Below are 20,278 nucleotides of genomic sequence, written 5' to 3' on the forward strand. Positions count from 1 at the left end.
TAACAATGTCTTCAATAATTTACTTTAATCAAAACATCATCAAGTACTAACACGTATATGAAAAACATTTCCAAACAAATATAGACAATAAAACATGACAATAATCTACTGCCGATCCCTGCCGATGATATCAACATGCTCCCCTAGACAATGGGATAAGCACATCACATAAAATGACTCGGCAACATTAAACATGATTAGGGACATGGAATTTACATTGGTAATGATTACAAATTAACTACAGAACAAGATTAAGGAAGGATAAATTCACCAAATACTTGTGCCTACGGAAATATGATGAATTACGAAGGGTACACATAAAATGGAAAGTAAGACGTTAAACGAAAATATTAACTGGTCCGGCCACAAGATGTTTGTGTTCTTAATATAGAGTAATAAATAAGATTAGTTCATTGTAATTAAAAAATCGCAATGAAAGATCTTTAGTATCCTTTGTTCAAGTTCAGTGATAGTATTTATGCGTACAAATTGATAAGTGTAAAGTTTGCTATTATTTGTGTTCTTAATATAAAACTAACATACGATAGATACCGACTGTGTACTTATATAAATCTCACATATAAGATTGATATACTGTTTGTTTTTAATATAAATCTAACATACGATAGATCTGACTATGTACTTAATATAAATCTAACATATAAGATGAATATACTGTTTGTGTTCTTAATATAAATCTAACATATACGAATGATACTCTTTGTGTTCTTAATATAAATCTTATAAAAATGAAATTCTGATACATCTAGCTGTGATGTAATAGTGGACAGTCAATTAATTACTATCGAATATAAGTTTTGAAAATCCCCAAGCCATCGTTCCAACGGAAAATTAAATCTTTCTATAAATGATTTAGAAAGTGAACGCATTTTGTGGTAAACTGAGAAGTGGTACTCGTGCACAACACAAACCCATTACTAAATACATCAATATCGATGGGGCCATACTATATACCGGAAAACACAGGAAAACACCGGAAAACAACAGGAAAACACTGGAAAACAACAGGAAAACACCATTTTATACTGAATACCGGAAAACATCCTAAATACCGGAAAACACCCTAAATAGGTAACCCGGATCCTGGTCCTCTAGTGAGCGCCGATGAAGGAAGGTCAAGGTCATTACGATGTTCGTTTTACAAATAGCGCCCCCCCCCCCTCAAAAAAAAAAAAAAAATTCCGGAGGGCCCCATTATATGCCGGTTGCGCCGGTCTCCTGATTCTTACCAGTAACGCTGGAATCAGGGTGGTACGAATTAGTGGAAGGCGCGACTAGGCCAACTCCTCCCTAGGTAACAAAAAAATCGCATCATAAAACAGCAAGTATCATCAAAAGCGAATTAATAAATCTCTGAATAGTTCGAGTTGAAGTTCCAGGTTTAACCGCTATGTGTCCTAATCACCAAACGAAATGGATGCCACGCAATTCTTGGACAGGCGGTAATCTGAAAAGTGTCTCCTTTCCAAGAGCTATCCATCTCGTTGGAAGGGCTAAAAATCTACTTGTTTCTGAGCTTACTTTCATTCCAGGATCAAATATAATCATTTGAATCATAATAATATTCAACATATTCCATGGGCCGCACACATGTTTTTTTTTCTGGATTACTTTTCGAGCTTTTTTCCCCAACTTGTTGACCAGTTTTCCTTGAGAAAACCCCAACTTTCGCCTAATTGTCCATAAGAAAAGTACATATTCTATCTTATTACATTGACGGGAAGTGGTAAGCTGGACGTCTGTAAAAAGGGTTGATCGATAAATTTTCAAGGAAGCAATTGTTGTTTTTGTTTGTGAAATAGAGGACTCTAGCCGATGAGGCTACTTTCTCCGAGAGAACCCCAGGCAACCAATTTGTTTTATGTACTACTATCGTAATAAAACATTACTGTGTTAACCACTTCCTGGTGGCTGAAGACTTACACCGAATGCGTATTCGGAAAAAAATGTTCCCGAGAAAATGTTTTTTCCGACAATCGATATTCGAGATGTCTTCTGTTGCACAAATTATACTGCACTGTGTAAGAACTTGCATCCTTTGATCTGAAGATTGTAGATCGAAAAGTATCATTTGCACTATTTCAAAGTAAACCAGCATTTTCGTATATCATCCCGTAATTTGTGATTAATGACAATGACTGTAGAAATAATATGGCTTGAGGAACGAGAGATCTATGTTCGTCACGTGACTGGACAATTCCACCCCCGTCCCACTCTGACGATGATCCCTCCCGGAGCGGCGCGGCGCGGCGCGCTCTCTAAAAAAATTTCGGGCACAGTTTATTCTTCTAAGTTTTCCGGTCGCTATTTAGTAACCCGGAGTTTGGTCCTCGTGTGTGGTTTTGGACAAGGTGAGCGCTGATGAAATAAGTTCATTAACATACAAGCGAGCGATCGCCCACGGTCAAAGAAAAATTTCTTTTCAGATTTTTTTTAACAATTTCTTCTCCAAAATTTCTCTCAAAAAAAAATTCTAAATTTTCCAGTATTTTTCTCTGTAAAATTATTTTCTATGGACTGTTTTTTTGTAAAACCAATTTTTCGGAAAAATTCGATTTTTTTTTTTTTTGTGACAGAAAATTTTTTTCGTCAAAAATTCGAAATTTTTTTCCAGTATTTTTCTCTTTAAAATTATTTTCTACTGAATGTTTTTTTGTAAAACCAATTTTTCGGAAAAATTCGAATTTTTTTTTTTTGCGACAGAAATTTTTTTTAGTCAAAAAAAATTTGGGAGAAAAAAAAATCGGATTTTCCGGTATTTAGGATGTTTTCCGGTAAAAAATGTTTTTTTCCGGTTGTTTTCCTGTGTTCCTGTGTTTTCCGGTATATAGTATTGTCTATATCGATGTCCCATCAAAGCGACATACTTTTTAGCGATTTTAGTTCATGTGGGGGACTCCTCTTGCATTTACACTGATTCAAGGTAATTGTACGATAAGTCACAGAGGCGAATCGCGTCGAAATTCAGAGTCGTCCATAATTTATGATAATATACCTTTTCATTGACCCTGATACTGAACACTTGGTTGGCAAATATCTCTCGCATGGCGACGATCATATTTCTGAAGCAATGTCCCGAGAAATCCCTCTCTGGCCATTACTGGATTGGCTTCTGATACTTGAGCTTTTGAGGTAGTGTGTCTATTCTTCCCGTTCAATCAAATCTATCCTTGACAGCCCTTCTTTTAATCTGGGTCTTTCCTAAAACTTTGGACAGTGATTTAAGGTATTAAAAACGGCGAAAGTATTGTTTGTCTACAGACAGTATTGTTTACATTCTATCCGTATTGATAGCCTCGTTTGTCATGCAATTAGTTTTTGTGCAATATTCTGCTATGCACCGGTTAATTGGACGTAATAAAATCGTGAGTCGTGACGTAACGTTATGTAAACACATTTGGTCCAATTTGGAGCTTTGTTTAAAGAGTAATCATATTGTTACGCAGTTAGGTATTGGTTGTTAATCGGACTATTGACCAGTCATAATTTGGAACAGAAATGTGCTTCCATTAAAGCAGTGTTTAGTGGGATTAACTCTAATCAAACGAAACACTGCGGGGAGTATGCGCGACGACATGTTGTTTGAAAGTGAAGTCGATCTACATGTTTAATCAGAAATGACGGTGGTAGGTGTGTGTAGAGGCGGGGGAGGGGGGGCACACACAATAAAAAGCTGGTGACTTAAACTCAGGTGACGACACATCCGCTTAACTATCATGCGGATGGATATACCAAAACCAACGGCACGACTGGATACCTTGACGAGCAGCGAACAACCGCGTCCTAAGTTTGTAAATAGACATAATATAAATAAAATCATCTATTTTATTAAACTAAAATAATTGTATTTAATATTCTTCTCCACCTTCTTCCTCTCCTTCACCTTCTACAGAATCAACACCAACTTCTTCATAATCTTTCTCTAGTGCAGCCAAATCTTCTCTAGCTTCAGAGAATTCGCCTTCTTCCATACCTTCACCAACATACCAGTGGACGAAAGCTCTCTTAGCGTACATCAGATCAAATTTATGATCTAGTCGAGCCCAAGCTTCAGCAATAGCAGTAGTGTTACTCAGCATACAAACTGCTCTCTGTACTTTGGCTAAATCCCCTCCTGGTACAACAGTTGGTGGTTGGTAGTTGATACCGACTTTAAAACCAGTTGGGCACCAGTCAACAAATTGGATGGTTCTCTTGGTCTTGATGGTGGCGATGGCAGCATTGACATCCTTGGGAACAACATCTCCTCGGTACAACATGCAACAAGACATATACTTGCCATGACGAGGATCACATTTTACCATCTGGTTGGCAGGTTCAAAACATGCGTTGGTGATTTCAGCCACGGTGAGTTGTTCATGGTAAGCTTTCTCAGCAGAGATGACTGGAGCATAGGTAGCAAGAGGGAAATGGATACGTGGATAGGGAACCAAGTTGGTCTGGAACTCAGTAAGATCAACATTAAGGGCACCATCAAATCGTAGAGAGGCGGTGATGGAGCTGACGATCTGGCCAATCAAACGATTCAAGTTGGTGTAAGTTGGACGTTCAATATCCAAGTTACGGCGACAGATGTCATAAATAGCTTCATTATCAACCATAAAAGCACAGTCAGAATGTTCCAAAGTGGTGTGAGTGGTCAGGATAGAGTTGTATGGTTCAACCACAGCAGTGGAAATTTGTGGTGCTGGATAAATGGCGAATTCCAACTTGGATTTCTTGCCGTAGTCGACACTCAATCTTTCCATGAGAAGAGATGAGAAACCGGAACCGGTTCCACCACCAAAACTGTGGAAAATGAGGAATCCTTGAAGACCAGTACATTGATCAGCCAATTTCCTGATTCTGTCGAGAACCAAATCAATGATTTCTTTACCCACGGTGTAGTGACCTCGGGCGTAGTTATTGGCAGCATCTTCTTTACCAGTGATGAGTTGTTCAGGATGGAAGAGTTGACGATAGGTACCAGTTCTTACTTCATCTACAACCGTTGGTTCCAAGTCAACAAACACAGCTCTTGGTACATGTTTACCAGCTCCCGTCTCACTGAAGAATGTGTTGAAGGAATCGTCTCCACCTCCAATAGTTTTATCTGAAGGCATCTGACCATCAGGCTGGATACCATGTTCCAAACAGTACAACTCCCAACAGGCATTGCCCATCTGGACACCGGCCTGGCCGATATGGATAGAGATACACTCACGCTGAAAACGGAAAGAGGAATATATTAAGAAAATTGATAGAATTTCAATTCATCATATCTATGGAATTGAACTATTTTTGGCCTAATATCCTTTTAGAGATACAAATTTTACAACATTGTAGTTTGCAAGGGATTCCTATATCGCTCAAATCACGCTCAAGGTCTTAAAGGAACTCTCTCATCAGAGCAGTTGTTTACTATCTTCGCCGTGTCAAAGTATTACGTCATTCGTCTGATGCTTTGAAATTCTGACGATGCAGCTGCATAAGAAATTATACTTAAATATGACGTGAAATGAACGTCCTACTTTTCTGATGTATACAGGTAACAACATGCAAATATACTTACCATATTGCCGAATAAAATATCAGTAATAAAAAAATAAATAAAGCTTGCTATAACTGATGTAGTCAGTAGACAAGTTATAATAATAATGATTTAAACACAATATAGTTTATATACTCTAATAGTAACAACTAATCTTAGTTACATACATACAAAAACACTGGGTAACTACAGATTAGTATCCTGGTCAACAACAGATTATCCCAAACACTGTAATTAATATCTACGTTTGTAAGACATTGTCCAGGTATGGATTAATTATTTGTTAAAGAATTGTCTGTTAATAAAGATTACATTATACGTGTACAATAATAAATTGATTGATGTCTTCCCGGAACTTGACAGAAAGTTTATCGTGAGATATTCTAAATTTGCTAGCGTTAAAATATTACAAATGGTAAATAAAGAATCAATCAAATAAAGGAAGCAAGAATTAATTTTAATCAAAACCGTCATAAAATATATATTATTCTTTTTATTTATTTTTTTGGGGGTGTGTGTGTGTGTGGGGGGGGGGGGGGGCTAGAATTGAGCACGAAACAAGAATAATATTGGCATGATTTTACTTTTACAACTTATGTTGGTTACGATTGGTTTCTACAATAGGCATCAATCGGAGTAAGGTTCTCAATTCGATTTCTCTGAAACTTTATCTGGTTTACAGCATATTACTGCAATACAAATTCTCCACCCATCGAAAGTCTCAAAGCTAGTAGGCTATACACGAATATTTTTTTTGTCGAGATCAAACAAGTAGAAGAGAAAATTTTTAAAAAATACCACCTTAATGAAAGAATAAAAGCACGTTACAATGATAATGAAAGATATTAAAGTTAAACATTATTGGATTTTTATAATTGCCAACCAATCAGTTCAGTAGTCCAGTATGTCTGACTCTTTCCCTGCACTTTTTGGATGGCGAGAAAACATAGACCCAGAATTCTCATGATTTATAGCTTTCCTTAGACTCGACTCAAATTAACCATTTGACCAAATCTTAATTGTTTATCTTTAATTTTACGGTTCACCGCCAAACAGTAATGTAATGTACGAATAAAACCTGTGGATATTTCGAACTTAAAAGTTAGGGAGCAAAATTAAAAAAAAAACAAGCCCAAGCTGTCAGCCCTCAGAATGGATTGCTACAAGCCCAGGGAAAGTGTCAGACATTTCTTACCACTAATTGCATAAATGTTTATGACGTAATTTATTAATAGTTTTAACAATAGTTACTGCTTCAGATAACCCAGTCTTTTATGGAAGTATTGATTAGGCTATTATACACAATACAGTAATATAGTCTGTGCTTAAAGGAGAATGTCACGTGAATTAAAAACCTCACTTGAAGACGGGCACACGCCGTGTATTGTGTCACAGAGGTAATTGACCTTGAAGTTAACGTGCATTATAGGTCTATGTGTAACACCAATGTGCTTTTTTCAAAAACAAAAATGGCGTAGTAACACAAATTGATCCAGACAGAATTGATGCCTTTTACGCATTTTACGCCTTCGTGTTATTATGTACCAACTTACACAAAATAGGAAATATACTTCCACCACATTTATTTATTTTTATTTTAATTTGCTTGTGCGTAGGGGTCTTTAGCAGTGGGAGGAAACAAGAGGACACGGAGAAAACCCACGAGGTTGGACAGGCCATTCGGTCAGCCAACCCCTTTAAATAACTAAATGCAAACCTAAATACATATTTCTCAACCTTAACTATGTCGTGTTTACGTCATAAGGGGGACTGCCAGTCATTGCAAATAAACAAACCATTCTTCCACAGCCACATATTATAGGATTTTTTTTTTCGGGTTGTGAATTGTTGAAAGTATTTTAAAGATGCATTATGTAAGAACTAAATCTGCCTATTGTAGGTCTCGTTTTGGCTTTAAATGTTATTTAGACATTATGCGCATGGCATGCCTATAATCAACGCTCTATGCCATCGAATGGCCGACTTTAAATGTATTTGAACAACTGAGAGATTTATTAATTTAACGATAAAAATGGATAAGCTTTAACCAGTCATAACTTCGCCTGGAATAAAGTAATTTGAAATAAAATGAAATGAAATGAGGTTTAACGTCCTACTGTTCTGCTCCTATGCTGGGCTAATGAAGACGAGCATACGCCATACAGTGTGCTATGAGGGAAATTTTGCCCGGGCAGCGGCACTATCGCCTACTTATATATCGAATTCCAACTGCCAAGGGATCTTTTATGTGCATTCCAATGTATACACGGGACCTCGGTTTTTCGTTTCATCCAAAGGACTAGACAGCTGTCCTTGTCAGGAAAGTAATTTGAATGACATGTTTAATGTATTCATTTTTAATTATCTATTATAGCAAGAACGGTCAGCTCTTTATCTAAGCCTTACATAATGCATCTATAAATAATGAATAATAAATACATTTAAAAATGTGCGACGAACGAGGTTCTCCTTTAATAACCGATCGAGTCATTTAAAATGAAACCACAGAATAGTCTTGGATTATAAATTACAGAGACGTTTTGTGGAGATCATGGAAATGTTACATATTATTCCAAGGCTGGCTTACATATGTTTAGCTGGTTTCTTAATAAACGGTGAGATTTTAAAGTGTTTTTTTTTTGTCTTTAATACAGTCATGCTACACTTGCTTCAGTTTAAAGTTTAGTCAACAAAATGCGTCTGTCATTTTAAGACTGTGTGCAATTAGATCGGGGGAATTTTTTTCGGATCCCTTATGTTAGTCCCGAAATGACCTATTTTGTGTCGAGTTACGTTAAACCCAAATTCCCTCTCTCTCTCTCTCTCTCTCTCTCTCTCTCTCAGGCCCGCTTTTGATAATCAGGTTCGAAAAATCCCGACGGATTTTCTTGTGTCATGCCGAGATAATTATAAATATAAATTCCAGATCATTTATCGCCTGTGTGTACGAATTCCAAATAATGATTTGCGACCACCTTCTATTATTTTACTGTTTCGTGAATGTATTTTAGTTTGAAATATAAGGGAAAATATCGGACTTTAAAACAACAATATCATTTGGGAGAATTTAGCTAAATTTTGGCAACTTTAACTAGACATTAGTAATATTTTTTTTTATACTTTTAGGAATGCGTGGTTGTCAAGATGAAATGTTTTACCTAGCAACGAGTTTAAATCAATCCAGTGCTAACACCAGATGTATAGAGATGGGATATCAAGGATTAGCAGAACTAAAAACTCAACAACAACAAAAACTTGCTAACGATCTCGTTTACAACTATAAGTTTGTTAAATGTTTTTTTTTGTTTTTTTTTTGTTTTTTTGGGGGTGGGGTGGGGTTAAATAAGAAAAAGATAATCTGTGTACTATGGACCAGGAACTGAGTATGACGTCATCGCAGCCATCTTGCACAAATGTGCACCCACTACTATAAGGAATCTGTTAATTACAACATCTTTATAGTATTCGTAACAACGGCAGATCGTCCTTCCCGTACGGTAACATAATATACTCTTAAAAAAAAGTAGGGGATATTGAAATGCAAATACCTATGCAGGTTGTGTTATGATAAATAGTAATTAGAGTTCCCCACAATTTTTATGTGTGGTCTAGCCTAACCCATGACCCATTTTATGTGTGGACACTTGACATGCTTTGAGAGTATGTTCACAGATGAAGAACTTATCGCCCCAACAGAACCACTGAGCTGCACATGCGACACGCAACAGCGCCATACACGTGGGAGGGGTTCATTGTCAAATTTGAGACTTCAAGGAAGGGTGGATGAAAACTGCCGTTTGCTGGTTTATCCTATCCATGTTTGCTTTCCTATCGGTTCTTGCATAAAATTTACTTTTTAACAGCGTATCTTTGCTTTAGTGTGTTACGTTTAATTTGATCGGGAGACGCGTTCGTCGACGTCAACGTCAAACCGACAACACTGCAAGAATTGGCCGTGGCACTGCAAGATGAGTGGGTCAGATTGCCCCAAATCGTGATTGGGCGGTTGATTAGGAGCATGTTACGACGAATTGCTGAATGTCTGAGGATTGGTGGAGCAATTACTCATTATTAAGACAAAAATCAAAAACGTCCATTTTCACATTTGACAGAGTATCTCTTTGCGAGTGAAATGGGGCCGTCAGATAAGCCGCCCATATGAACTGTTTATGTTCATGTGTAGGCAATTGGCCTGTGATTAACATACACTGGTTACCTCTAATAAAAACAGCAGTGCATTTCCGCAGTTTTGTATTGTTTCTGAATATCCCCTACTTTTTTTGAAGAGTGTATGTTACACTAGTAGATAACAACGGCCAATCACTTAACAAGGGACTGGACTGTCTTGTCTTTCTTGAGGGTTAACTTTCCCGGACCATTATTTGGCGAACGGCTAAAAGTCAATACCGATAGTAGAATTCGTCATAGGTCACAAGATGTAAATAGGGTTAGGGCACGTGATTGTTGACGGTATTGTGCATTCTTCACACAAGTCTCGCTATCCGGTGTGGACTGCAAGGGAAGACAACTCTGGGAGATTGAGGATTATGGCCAACCCTAACGAACCCTAATTATGAACATGGTTCGGTATTATCCGACCCTATGTCCCCTTAATGTTTTTCAAGACTAGGATAAGGCTCCTAGAGGGATAATTAATTTACTGTCCTACTCTTATATCAAATTCCAACTGCAGAGGGATCTTTTACGTGCACGCCAATGTGCACACGGGACCTCGTCTTTTGTCCCATCCGAACTCTGGTTGAACCACTAGACAGCTGTCCTTGCCAGGTCCTCCGTCCTACACCACTGACAAGGGGAAACCACACCGGAAAGTCCCGATGAACATTCTCGGCCAACATCGGGAGCGAACCTGAAATGATAAGGCGCCCGCGGTAATTTCGTAATTTGAAGAAAATGGAATCGGATTCAACTTTGGAAAGATGGGAGGGGTTTCTCGATGGTAATAATTGTTAAAAACTGTGAAGACGCGTTCTTCAATTCACAGAATAGCGAATACGGTCTAGTCTTTGATATAAATGGGGTCGTTCTCTGATTTCGGAAAGACGAAGGGAGATTATCAATGCTTTTCACTTAAAATAAGAGTTCCCCACAATTTTTATGTGTGGTCTAGCCTAACCCATGACCCATTTTATGTGTGGCCTAGGGTGTTTTCGGTCGTGTTATTCTTTCGGAATTTTGTGATTTTTCGGTATTTAGAGTTTTTCTGGGGTTTTTCGATTAGTATCAAAAAGTTTTTGGGTATTTTTAGGTTTTTTCTAGAAGTATTTTTTTTATATACTTTTAGTTTTTTTTTCTGAATTTATCGGCGTTTTTCGAGTCTTTTCATATTTAGTACACCCAGTAACCTTGTTAGTCAATAATGTTTCTATTTGTACTAACAGGTAACTCAGTTAGTTATTAATATTTATAGTAAAGGTAACTGAATTAATAATTTCTATTTGTAGTAAAGATAAGTCAAGAGCCAATGTATGGATTGGTCTGACGTATAACATGTCTACTAGCAGCTGGTGGTGGGGATTAATATGGGGCTCACCTACGACATAGTTTACATGTAATCATCGATAAAAGTGCCAAACACACCTTCAATGTTGGAATCTTGCTTCTGATTAATAAATATTCTGATTTTTTTAAACAATTATAACAGATATTGTACATGTAGTCGATCAAATCCAAAACTAATTACCTTTGATTTGAAAAATATTTTTGATCACCTAAGATAAATAAAATACAATTTAATGGAGGATTTACACTAAGAGTAAGACACTAACTCATTTAGTTAGAATAAGGCTACCGGTATTTGTTTCACTGGACTTATCAAAACAGCAAAAGTGTTATTGGTGCTTTAAATAAAATAATAAAAATGCTGTTTTTATTTCGCACTGGACTAAATTGTCCCTCTTTTGTATGGCCCCCGCTCTAAAATACTTGGATTTTTTCTTGCAAATTATACAGCTCTCTGATAAAACTGACTTCTTTAACTCTGATGAAGTAGTAACAAGTACTGCACCATGATGTGATTCCTTTGGTGATATTAATGAAGGAATAGGGGTGAATGAGACACACTTTTAGTTTTTAAATTTGTTGAAGTACTAGGCCTAGTAGTAGGGGTTATGGACATAAAGGCCCTAAACCAAAATGGCTCAAGTATTTGGTCATAACGTTCAAACATTTTGGTCAAAACTACATAACGGTCAAAACATTAGGGTCATAATGGCCAAAAAGAACATTTGAATTTTGATATATTATGTATCAAATGATATTTATTAATATAAATATTGCATAATATAAATACCAATATTTCTTAATAGATAATATTTTCATATACATTTCTTTAATACATAAATTTAAAAACACTGTAGACATTCAATACTTAATACACTGTATAACTATAACATACATAATTTACAAAGACATCTATTTAATATGGAGGGTGGGTGGCGAATGGTTTAACATGTACACATGAAATCATAAGGTCTGTCATTGCGTCAATGACTTAATTTCAATTCTCTGCTTGTACGTGACAAGGACTAGGGTCACTTGTTCAACCTTGTGAGTTTTCTCCGAGTCCCCCAGTTTCCTTCCTCTGCTACAGACCCTTACATGCAAGCAAATTATTTAAATAAAAAGGAACCGTGTCGACTGGACATTAATGTTCAGCTCATGTTACTTTATCAGTGGGGTGTGAAAGACTTAATTAGGGATTATCAAAAACTTTGATTAATTAGTCTAATTCCCCTCTTTCCTTTGAATCACAGCATGTAATGTTCTGGGTTGACTTGGATGGTTATATTCAATTCTTTCATTCACAAATTTTTCTGGACTTATGGTCTGTAGCCTATATATGATGCACCTTTATTTATTACATTTATTTATTACTTCTACTAGTTGGAATAGAAGTGGTCATATCTTGTTGAAGGTTTGGTGAAACCGTGTTTAAAATATTATGTTATGAGGGAATTGCTATTTTTGTCGAATAATTAATATACTAATAGTAAGTTGTTAAATAATGTTTGGTAAAATATATTATGACCACATCACAGTAATACTAATAGTCTGTATATGTATGTCGTGACAGTTTAGTTTCGGTTGGACTGAATGTAGACGCTGCCTTATCACTGAGTCACTCTCTTTCGTTCTCGCATCATTTAACTGTTTTGTTCTTAAAACATCTATAAAACGTTGGATGAAATCCAAAACCACTACCGACTGTATCTTCAATATAATATCCTTCGTAATAAAATATCCATTTGTATCGAAAAATGCTGCAATGGATTGGTCATTTCCATCCAATTGAAACCAGTCTATAGCTACCTCACGACATTTATCTCACCTTGTGTTTGTAAAGGGTTCTGCACTTCCCTTATAACACTGTCTAAGTGAACAATACAAGTTAATTGAGCCTTTGTCGCCATTTAGTGTAGCTTCTACATGTATAACTGCAATGTGTTCCTCGTGAAGCACGCCATTTTGTGTTTACCAACAACACACGCGAATGTAGACAATAACGTGATTGGTCGATTGTGGAAAAAACGATCACGTGACGCGGCGAACAACGCTGAATTCTGTCCAGTGACCTCGCGCACTATGAATTTTACTATCAATAAATAGTCCGGATTTCAACGAAGAATATCACCGAAGAACTATGGAATTTTTTGGGGAACATTACAACAAACGAATATCTCTATATGAACTATACACTGACAAAAATAAATTTCTTCTAGACCGGATTTGTAGAAACGAAAATATTTTTGCAACGACAATTTGTGCCTATGGAATGCGGCCTAGATCCGGAGAAGAGTCGATAGAATCTAATTCATCGAATGTTTGGACCTCTGGTGAACCTAATAGCTTGGAAAACGAGCGTTGTGTTCGCTTGATGTACTACACCTCAAGCCCACATGTCGTGGGGTGGGCGACTAAAGGATGCTCGAAAATTTACGAAGCACTGTGTCAAAGGGCAAAAGGTAAATTTAGGATTCATTTTTCTTAAACCTACACATCTCTATTCTCATCTACAAATCTTCATGAACCAATATCGACTATACTGTTTGTCTCTATAAGATCATCTATTCTAACTATATGTGACAAGGAGTAGGGTCGCCTGTCCAACCTCGTGGGTTTTATCCGGGTCCTCCGGTTTCCTCCCACTGCTAAAGACCCCTACGCGCAAGCGAATTACTGAAATAAAATTAAACCATATCTTAGTCCCGAAATGACCTAGTTTGTGTCGAGTGGACGTTAAACCCCATTTCTCTCCATCTTTGTCTCTTTATATTTTGGAACAATTTGGAATGAATCCCAAACAGAAAAAATTAAATATTTTGCCTTCAGATGAACGATCTATGCTATGTGTTCAATCAGTCATGTTTCTCATTTGAGTCCTTGGGCTTAACAGTGTGTTTTATATGCTAGAACTTTATGCGTAGTTAGTGCCAGATATGCACCTATACAGCGATCAACTACTCGAAATAAAATTGATGCAAATTTATTTTGGAGAGGTCTTTATCAGAGAGAGAGAGAAAGAGGGATGGTTTAACGCGATAATTGCTATGTAGTTTTATTTTTTTGAAACCCATCCTTCAAAACAAAATACTGTTTTGTCTAGCAACTCTATGTAGAATAATAGCCTTTAATATACTATTCAAAAAAAGTAGGGGATATTTGATTTTTAAGTGTTATTAAAGTCACCTAATGAAACTGACGAAGAAACAAATGACAAAATGAAATGAAGTTCACATTCATCGATTTATTCCAAATGATCGTTAGACTAAGTAAGGCACAGACTGACCATTATAAGGGTAAAATGATACCCGGGGTCAAACAGCAAAGTTACCACAGCATCACAACCAAGTCAGTAACGGGTAAATCCTCCTCTGTTTGCCAAACAAGCATTGATCCGACGTGGCATACTCATAATGAGACGTCTAAGGTCATTTTGGTTCAGATTGTCCCATTCCTGTTGCAACGCAGCAGCAAGTTCTTGGACATTGGCAGGACGTTGTTGACGTTGACGTAACCTCTGTCCAAGCATGTCCCAGACATGCTCGATGGGGGAGAGGTCGGGACTCAGTGCTGGCCAAGGTAATGTGGTGATGTTCTGTTGTTGGAGGTAACCTGTAACGATCCTGGCCCTGTGACATCTTGCGTTGTCATCCTGGAAGATGAAACGGCGGCCATGACGTCGTGCGAACGGCACAACATGGACTGCCAAGATGTTGTCCCGGTAGTACTGGCCTGTAACACGCCCTGCAACAACATGTAAAGCCGTTCTTCCAGCAACAGTGATGCCTCCCCACACCATAACAGAACCACCCCCAAATCGATCCTGTTTGATGACGTTAACGTCTTGGAAGCACTCGTTTCGACGACGCCACACCCTCCTACGTCTGTCCAAAAAATCAACAGTGAACCTTGACTCATCTGAAAACATCACATTGCTCCAGCGTCGATTATCCCAGTGTTGACGATCCCTACACCAACGACGTCTTGCCTGAATGTGATGATCTCTCAAACAAGGGATCACGCGAGGACGTCGGGCGCGAAGGTGACCCCTATGCAGTCGATTCCGAATCGTCTGGCCACTCACTCTCACACCAGTGTCTGTTTGAAGACGAGCGCTGATCTGATTTGCTGTGATGACACGATTTCTCAAGGCCAAGGTACGGATAAATCGATCCTGGGCTTGAGTTGTCGCCCTTGGTCGACCTGAGCGTGGTCTGTCCTGTACAGATTGTGTATCACGGTATCTGGACCATAGCCTGCTTATGACAGACTGAGAAACATTCATCGTCCGCGCCACAACCGCCTGTGTTGTGCCGATCTGTAGCATGCCAAGGGCACGTAACCTTTCATTTTGGGTAAGCCGACGCATATCAAAATTTGTTTTCTGGTCACTAAAACAATTAAACTGATGTTTCCACCCTGGAATTCAATGCCACAATGACTGTAACATTCAAAGTCAGAGTCGTGCAAATCTTGGGTTGAACCCCCATGATGATCCCAAGCATCACCTGCATTCCATGCGGTAGCTATTGGTGCGTTTGGGCGTCACATGTAACTGGAAATGTTTCTTCTGTTAGGTTCTATAGTGACTTTTTTCGTAGTCATTTGCATATTTTAGTATTATGCCCCCAAAATCAAATATCCCCTACTTTTTTTGAATAGTATATGATAGATATTGACTGTGTACTTAATATAAATCTAACATATAAGATTGATATACTGTTTGTGTTCTTAAAATTAATTTAACATATACGAATGATACTCTTTGTGTTCTTAATATAAATCTTATACCTAGAAATGTAATTCTGATACATCTAGCTGTGATGTAATAGTGGTCAATCAATTAATTACTATCGAATACATATTTTGAGACTTCCCAAGCCATCGTTTCAACTCATCTTATGTTCCACGGAAAATTAAATCTTTCTATGAACGATTTAGAAAGTGAACGCAATTTGTAGTAAACTGAGAAGTGGTACAACGTGCTCTAGAAAGCAAAATACATACGTACTCGTTCACAACACAAACCATTACTAAATACATCAATATCGATGTCCCATCAAAACGATTCGGGGAAAATAACTGAAATTACTTTCTAGACCATACTATTTATAGCGATTTTGGTTCATGCGGGGGACTCCTCTTGCATTTACATTGTTTCAAAGTCATTTTTCGATAAGTCATAGAGTTGAATCGCGTCGAAATTCAGAGTCGTCCATAAGTTATGATAATATACCTTTTTATTGACCCTGATACTGAACACTTGGTTGGCAAATATCTCTAGCATGGCGACGATATGTGGTTTGAAAGTGAATCGATCGACATGTTTAATCAGAAATGACGGAGGTAGGGGTGTGTGTAGGGGGGGGGGCACACAATAAAATGCTGGTAACTTTAAACCAGGTGACGACACTTCCGCTTAACTATCAAACGCTGGAACCTTGAACATTTCATTTTCAAACGAAATAAATAATTACGAACAGTTTACTGTACCAGTGTTATTTCGATGAAGACTGTAACTAGGGGTAATATGATGACAATATGGAAAAATTGACTGCCTACATCAAAGCTGCACAAATATTAATTGTTCTTGAAGTTAAGTGAATCGTCCAAAGACGTTCATTCTACGATCAGGACTGTTCTCTTTGAATATCTTGGCGACATGGAGGGGGTCATTATGCACCGCACTCGCCATCAGGTGGTTCAGTCGGTTTTGCGTCAAGGAGTTGCGCAGCCAAGTTTTGATACGGCGCGGAGTGCTGAAGGATCGCTCGGCGGAGCAGGAACTAGCAAGGTTCAGCAGTGTGAGACAGAGAAGAACTTTGACAGAAGGGAATATCTGCCTCACTTCAGGTGACATACTGAGGAACGTTTCGTGCACAAGTGAAATAGATTTGGCCGAAAACTGGCGCTTGATACGTAGAATCAAGCTCACCATCATGTGGATATAAACCTAAATATCTGTCTTTGCGATCAAAATCATGGGGGAGGGGGAACGCGTCCACGACAATGGATATACCAAAACCAAAAGTCTTTTGTACGACTGGACACCTTGACGAGCAGCGAACAACCACGTCCTAAGTTTGTAAATTGACATAATATAAATAAAATCAGATACAAGTTTCATATATTTTATTAAACTAAAATATTTGTATTTAATATTCTTCTCCACCTTCTTCCTCTCCTTCACCTTCAACAGAATCAACACCAACTTCTTCATAATCTTTCTCTAGAGCAGCCAAATCTTCTCTTGCTTCAGAGAATTCACCTTCTTCCATACCTTCACCAACATACCAGTGGACGAATGCTCTCTTGGCGTACATCAGATCAAATTTATGATCTAGGCGAGCCCAAGCTTCAGCAATAGCCGTAGTGTTACTCAACATACAAACAGCTCTCTGTACCTTGGCTAAATCACCTCCTGGTACAACAGTTGGTGGTTGGTAGTTGATACCGACTTTAAAACCAGTTGGGCACCAGTCAACAAATTGGATGGTTCTCTTAGTCTTGATAGTGGCGATGGCAGCATTGACATCCTTGGGAACAACATCTCCTCGGTACAACATGCAACAAGACATATACTTGCCATGACGAGGATCACATTTTACCATCTGGTTGGCGGGTTCAAAACAGGCGTTGGTGATTTCAGCCACGGTAAGTTGTTCATGGTAGGCTTTCTCAGCAGAGATAACTGGAGCATAGGTGGCAAGAGGGAAATGGATACGTGGGTAGGGAACCAAATTGGTCTGGAATTCAGTAAGATCAACATTAAGCGCGCCATCAAACCTTAGAGAGGCGGTGATGGAGCTGACGATCTGACCAATTAAACGATTCAAGTTGGTGTAGGTTGGACGTTCAATATCCAAGTTACGGCGACAAATGTCATAAATAGCTTCATTATCAACCATAAAAGCGCAGTCGGAATGTTCCAATGTGGTGTGAGTGGTCAAAATAGAGTTGTAGGGTTCAACCACAGCAGTGGAAATTTGTGGCGCTGGGTAAATGGCGAATTCTAACTTAGATTTCTTGCCATAGTCGACACTCAATCTTTCCATGAGAAGAGATGAGAAACCAGAACCGGTCCCACCACCAAAACTGTGGAAGATGAGGAATCCTTGAAGACCAGTACATTGATCAGCCAATTTCCTGATTCTGTCGAGAACCAAATCAATGATTTCTTTACCCACGGTGTAGTGACCTCGAGCGTAGTTATTAGCAGCATCTTCTTTACCAGTGATGAGTTGTTCAGGATGGAAGAGTTGACGATAGGTACCAGTTCTTACTTCATCTACAACCGTTGGTTCCAAGTCAACAAACACAGCTCTTGGTACATGTTTACCAGCTCCCGTCTCACTGAAGAATGTGTTGAAGGAATCGTCTCCACCTCCAATAGTTTTATCTGAAGGCATCTGACCATCAGGCTGGATACCATGTTCCAAACAGTACAACTCCCAACAGGCATTGCCCATCTGGACACCAGCCTGGCCGATATGAACAGAGATACACTCACGCTGAAAAACCAAACGATAAAAATAACCGAAAAATTGTCTAGAACTGTACGAAAATGGCTAAACTTTTAAGATGTATTGCAATCTTGATGTCGAATACGATTTATATTTAGAATATGACAACTAGAATTAGAACCTCTTTAAATTCAAAGTGATAGAACCCAAGAAAATATCTTGCCTGATGAAACATGTTATATTGATTAAGTGCTACATGGATAACTATAACTTCAAAAACATATAAAGGCATAATAATTTTACTTTAAGTTCCTGGAGCCATGTTGGCTCAGTAAGACACTGGCTCACTAACCAGGAGGTCTACGGGCGGTTCCCACGTTTTGCCGACAACGTTTCCCTCTTGTCAGTGGTTCAGGGCTGAACAACGCTCGAATAGACGAAAAACTGAGTCCCCGTGTACACGTTGATGTGCATGTTAAAAGCCTTGACGGTTGGAATTGGATTAAGAGAAGGTTGTAGTGCACTGTCTTAGGCAAAATGTCCCGCATAGCATACTTTATGCCAATCTCCATTACATACCATTTTATTTCTTACTTTATAAAACATAAGAAAATATCAATATATAATAATAGAAAGTTAACTTACCATAATGAAGGATGACGTTCAACTTGTGTATACAGTAATAAATAAATAAATAAAGCTTGCTATAACTGATGTAGTCAGTAGACAAGTTATAATAATAATGATTTAAACACAGTAGTTAATAGTTTATATACTCTAATAGTAACAACTAATCTTAGTTACATACATACAAACACTGGTCAACAACAGATTAGTAACACACACTGGTCAATAAGAGATTAGTACCAACCACGGTCAACTAGAGATTATAGCAAACACTGTAATGATTTTGCCTTAAATTAAACATTTACATGCTACAAATATATGGCGGTATATTAGATTCAAAATTCTAACGTGCTTTCGCCTAACTTCTAACTTCTGTTCCTGTAATTTCTAACTTCTATTTATGTAATTTCTAACTTCTATTCGTGTAATTTTTAAATTAAGACAATGTATAATCCAACTTCTTTATTTGTTCTGTGTAAATTGTAATTCTATTCCATCTTATTTCTATTATTTAGACGAAAAACGTCTTCTTAATTTTTACACGTCTGCCTAGCAACCATCATTATGAAGTCGTTTGGTGTCGCCACTGCGTGCTCATTTGGTGATTGCGCACCTGGTCGGGACCATTATGTTGATTTAAAATACAGATGTGACGTCATCCTTTGATGTTGGAGTACCATTATTTCAAATAATCGTACGGGCAATGTGCCAAGCGTAACTTGGTAAAATATTGAACTCGAGTGACGGCCTTGATAAAGACGAGAGTATCCTCGTCCAAACTTCGCTTAGTATTAAACTCAGTAACTGTGTATCCATAAAATTGTTTCCTGTGTTAATATAGACTAACAGTATATAAATATTAATTGGCTCAACTGTGAAAAAAAAATCAAACAAAATTCTCCAAATCCTGCACTTGTCTTAAAAAAAAAATGAACAATTGCTGTTTAGCTTATATTTGAAATAGAAAATGAAATGAAATGAGGTTTAACGTCCCACTCCGAACTGAGCTAATGAAGAAATTTTTCCCGGACAGCGGCACTACGGCCTTCTCTTATATCGAATTCCAACTGTCCAGGGATCTTTTACACGCACGCCAGTGTGTACACGGGACCTC

At 37.9% G+C, this 20,278-nt stretch overlaps 2 protein-coding genes across 2 annotated transcripts; both read right to left on the reverse strand.

Annotated features, from left to right (window-relative positions):
• Positions 1–3,828: 3,828 nt before the first annotated feature.
• On the reverse strand, positions 3,829–5,225 carry LOC126830684 (tubulin alpha-2/alpha-4 chain-like). Its single transcript, XM_056103069.1, has one exon. It carries the CDS (start codon positions 5,181–5,183, stop codon positions 3,870–3,872), a length of 1,314 nt encoding a protein of 437 aa, XP_055959044.1. The 5' UTR covers positions 5,184–5,225; the 3' UTR covers positions 3,829–3,869.
• Positions 5,226–17,229: 12,004 nt separating this feature from the next.
• On the reverse strand, positions 17,230–18,589 carry LOC126830685 (tubulin alpha-2/alpha-4 chain-like). The gene has a single exon (XM_056102833.1). The coding sequence runs from the start codon at positions 18,541–18,543 to the stop codon at positions 17,230–17,232; it is 1,314 nt and encodes a 437-aa protein (XP_055958808.1). The 5' UTR covers positions 18,544–18,589.
• Positions 18,590–20,278: the final 1,689 nt, after the last annotated feature.

Source organism: Patella vulgata, chromosome 8, assembly GCF_932274485.2.
Source record: "Patella vulgata chromosome 8, xgPatVulg1.2, whole genome shotgun sequence".
Lineage (NCBI taxonomy): Eukaryota > Metazoa > Mollusca > Gastropoda > Patellidae > Patella > Patella vulgata.

Bases quoted from the DNA above. Each gene is read 5' to 3' on its own strand.
- LOC126830684 (XM_056103069.1), bottom strand. From the start codon at position 5,183: ATGGGCAATGCCTGTTGGGAGTTGTACTGTTTGGAACATGGTATCCAG.
- LOC126830685 (XM_056102833.1), bottom strand. From the start codon at position 18,543: ATGGGCAATGCCTGTTGGGAGTTGTACTGTTTGGAACATGGTATCCAG.